Source organism: Zootoca vivipara, chromosome 1, assembly GCF_963506605.1.
Source record: "Zootoca vivipara chromosome 1, rZooViv1.1, whole genome shotgun sequence".
NCBI classification, from domain to species: Eukaryota; Metazoa; Chordata; class Lepidosauria; order Squamata; family Lacertidae; genus Zootoca; species Zootoca vivipara.
In genome coordinates this window covers 50755876-50759213 of record NC_083276.1, presented here as the reverse complement: position 1 = coordinate 50759213, position 3338 = coordinate 50755876, and the positions used below count along the sequence as shown (strand labels likewise).

General features: G+C 46.9%; 1 protein-coding gene across 1 annotated transcript; it reads right to left on the bottom strand.

Annotated features, from left to right (window-relative positions):
• Positions 1–501: 501 nt before the first annotated feature.
• On the bottom strand, positions 502–3123 carry CHST1 (carbohydrate sulfotransferase 1). The gene has a single exon (XM_035120316.2). The coding sequence runs from the start codon at positions 3103–3105 to the stop codon at positions 1840–1842; it is 1266 nt and encodes a 421-aa protein (XP_034976207.1). The 5' UTR covers positions 3106–3123; the 3' UTR covers positions 502–1839.
• Between the last annotated feature and the right edge of the window lie 215 nt (positions 3124–3338).

Genomic DNA, 3338 nt, shown 5'->3' with positions numbered 1-3338 from the left:
GCATCTTGCTCAGGTTCTCCGCCCGCCCCCCCACTTCCAGTCTGACACTGCCTCTGATGCCATGGTTCCCTCTTCCTCCCCCCCCCATGTCTACTTGTGTAACTGACCTTTAAAAGAAGAACATAGTGTGGTTTTGTATCTTTTCAGGTCCTTTTTAATTCCCAGGGATTCCCACAAAGAATCCCGGAGGTTTTATTTTGGTAAGGTCGGTGAGAAATCTCTAGACAGTCCTAGACCTGCCCACAGACTCCTGGAGTTCACTGCGGAAAAGGATGTGACTGTGAAGTCAATTAGCACCCACAGCGTAGATAAACCCACGCAGTTTTAAATTATTTCAAAACTGTTTAATGCCATTGCTTCCTGCAAAGAATACTAGCAATGATATCGGGAGGGAGCTGGAAATACTTTATTAACCCTCATAGAACACCAGCTCACAGGGTTCCATCCTTTGCCAAGATCTAGAACTGTTAGGCAGGCTAGACTAGACCTTGAAGTTCTAGAAGAGCTGCAGGCTCTGATGCAGATGTGAACCTTTCAGAGCAACAGGGAAAATAGGGGGGGAATAATTGTTTGAGGCTGCCTCATGCTGCATTGCTCCCTTTGTTCCTGCACTGTCGTATCTGGCTGTCGTATCTGAGCAACTCTCTCAGATTTCAAGCAGAGGTCTTTGCCAGTCCTGCTGCCTCAAATCGTTTTAACTGGATATGGCGGGGATTGAACCTAGGACATTATGCATGCAGACATGCGCTCTTCAACTCGGTACCACAAGTTCTTCCCTAATGTGGTTGGTGGTTCTAGATGAAACAAAAAACCGCCAGCTTAGTTGAGGAGGTGGAGGGAGTTTTTGAGCAGACTTAGAATACTGAACACTCTTATAATTCCTCTTGTTATATCAAGGTAACTAGTTCCAATTTACTACACATTAAAAAGGCAGGAGGTTAAAATGCATATGGATCATGGAACTGCCATTATTTCTCCACCTCGTCACTTAACAATCAGATAATCAGCCTGCCTGCCTATGATTCACTCTGCTATCCATCTTTGGGTCTTTAAAGGTCTAATAGTCCACACATCCTTCCCCTTCCACCCCCACCATTACACTTGTCTTGAGGAGAGTTAAATGGTCTGACAATTCATTGAGCCTGGCCTGGTGAATTTGTCCCTCCAGGAACAATTGATTTTATTGTATTCTTTATTTGCAGAAAACACAGAGAGGCATTAAGGTATTGTTGTTGATGTTCAGCAAACCACTTCCTTCCTTTCTTTTTTTTGGCACAAAGAAATGTCATAGGTGTTACTCAACAAACCATGGATCAGCGACCAGCCTGATAACATGACTCAGACATATCAAAACAAGATTTAAAACAAGGAGACTTTTCCACATTCAGCTAACAGTAAAACCTGCTCATAATCAGGAGGAGTTAGGTGGGAGATGACAACACTATTCATAAATTAGACATATATATATTTATATATATATAGTTATAGTTATCTCTTACATTGTAAAAGTAAACAGTGCAAAAGTATAATTCCTCAGGTACCCTTCGGTGTGGAAAGCCTGAGGGTTACTTTTTTCCCCTTTTATACATTGTTACGTGTGTGTGATTTGTAAACATTGCTACCCATCCGCAGTTTGTGTTTTTAGCTCTTGTTCTTAAGATACTCATAATCCATACTATGGTCTGAGAGTGGGGGCACCTTCTTCATGTTAACTCTTTTGGAGACTTCCATTCAAAGAATTAGTGCAAATTTCAGAGAGTAGGAGGGGAAGAAGGAAAATAAGGCAATAGTTAGAAATGGCTCGTATCAGCATTAAAACACGAGTCCCTAATGTCTGCATTACCAGAAGGGCAGGAAGTCCCTCTCCTCCACCAGGCTGATGGAGAGGTTCTTCAACTCCTCCTCGGAGGACACCAGTTTGTAGCCCAGTTGTACCAACACTTGCTGGCATGCGTTCTGCGTGAACGCCACAATTTCGAACGAGAGGCGGAACCGCCACTTCTCTGCAGTCGCTGCCGAGTTCCGGACAGTTCCGTACTTGTGTTTTGCTGCAGACCGATCTCCCCTTGTGTTGTTCTGTATCCATCGCTCCACATTGCTGTCCATGGGAATGCCAAGGAATTCATACATCTCCTCGGTCTTTTTTAAGGGATTCCTGGCCAGGTCTTCATACCTCACCAGCATGTATTTTCCCTTGAGCCAAGGTGGCCGGTTCAGCCCGGTGGAAACAGAGTTCAAAAAGTCCTCACAGACAGTGGTGAGCTGGGTCACGTCCAAGTTGTAGGGCTTCCTGCCTGTGCCATCCCAGATCCGCCAAAGTCTGTAAGTGTCTCGGAATGTCTCACTCCTGGAAGCCAGGATGCCCCTGGGGTCCCTCACCAATTGTATGATTTTCAAATTGAGCCTGGGGTCCTCCACCAAGGCTCGGAGGTCGTTGACCTCTGGCACCCGCACTGTTTTGATAGCAACATGCCCGTGATCCTTACATGATTCGGTGGCCAGGGTCAGATTCAAAGTGCCACACTTCTTCACACAGTCACCTTCTTCCAGAGGTATGTCGGCGGATGCTGCCAGCGTCTCACAAACTGGTGGGGAGCACAGAGCTTTGCTAGCCCCCCTCCGGAAGAGCCTGTCCGTCGTGTGGTTCACAGGCTGGGGCTTGATGTAATTTTCCAGGAAGTAAAGGTCACAGTCGTAGAGGCTTCTCAGCAAATCTCGGCCAGCACCCAGCATGATCCGCCGGTCTGTGGAGCCCTTCGTCTGCGTCAGCTTTGGGATCAAGGTGTACTGGACATGGTAAAGAGGCTCAAACAAATAGAAGACATCAAAGTGCTGGTTGAATAGCTGCCCGACAAAAGAGGACCCGCTTCTGGTGGTGGCCAAGATCAGAACGTGCGTCTTCTTGGAGGTGTTGTAAGCAAGGGTGGGGCTTTCATCACACAGCCGGTCGGCCGATTCAATCTCCTGGTTCAGGCTACAGTTCATTGGGTTGGGAGGTACAGGGCAGCTGTGGAAGGACTTGGTCGTGAAGGTGCGGATGGCTGTGTACTGGATAGCAATGGAGGCCAAAGCAAGTAGGAGGACAGCCTTCCAGGAACATTGCATGGCTGGTCACCTTCATGGAGATTCTTCACAGGTCGCTTTAGTCTCTGCAACACAAGAGAGTCAGTCGGGTTGAATACAAGACTCCCACAATACCCCACAGATACCACTGAATGTGCCCGTGAAATCTGAATTAGTGGGTGGACAACATGGTACCCTGCAACCTCTTATTCAGCAACTCTTAAGATTGACCTACTTCAGACAGTTAAGGATAAAATGTGCCAGTCTCATCACCC

Coding starts and splice junctions, on each gene's coding strand:
- CHST1 (XM_035120316.2), bottom strand. CDS start 3,105: ATGCAATGTTCCTGGAAGGCTGTCCTCCTACTTGCTTTGGCCTCCATT.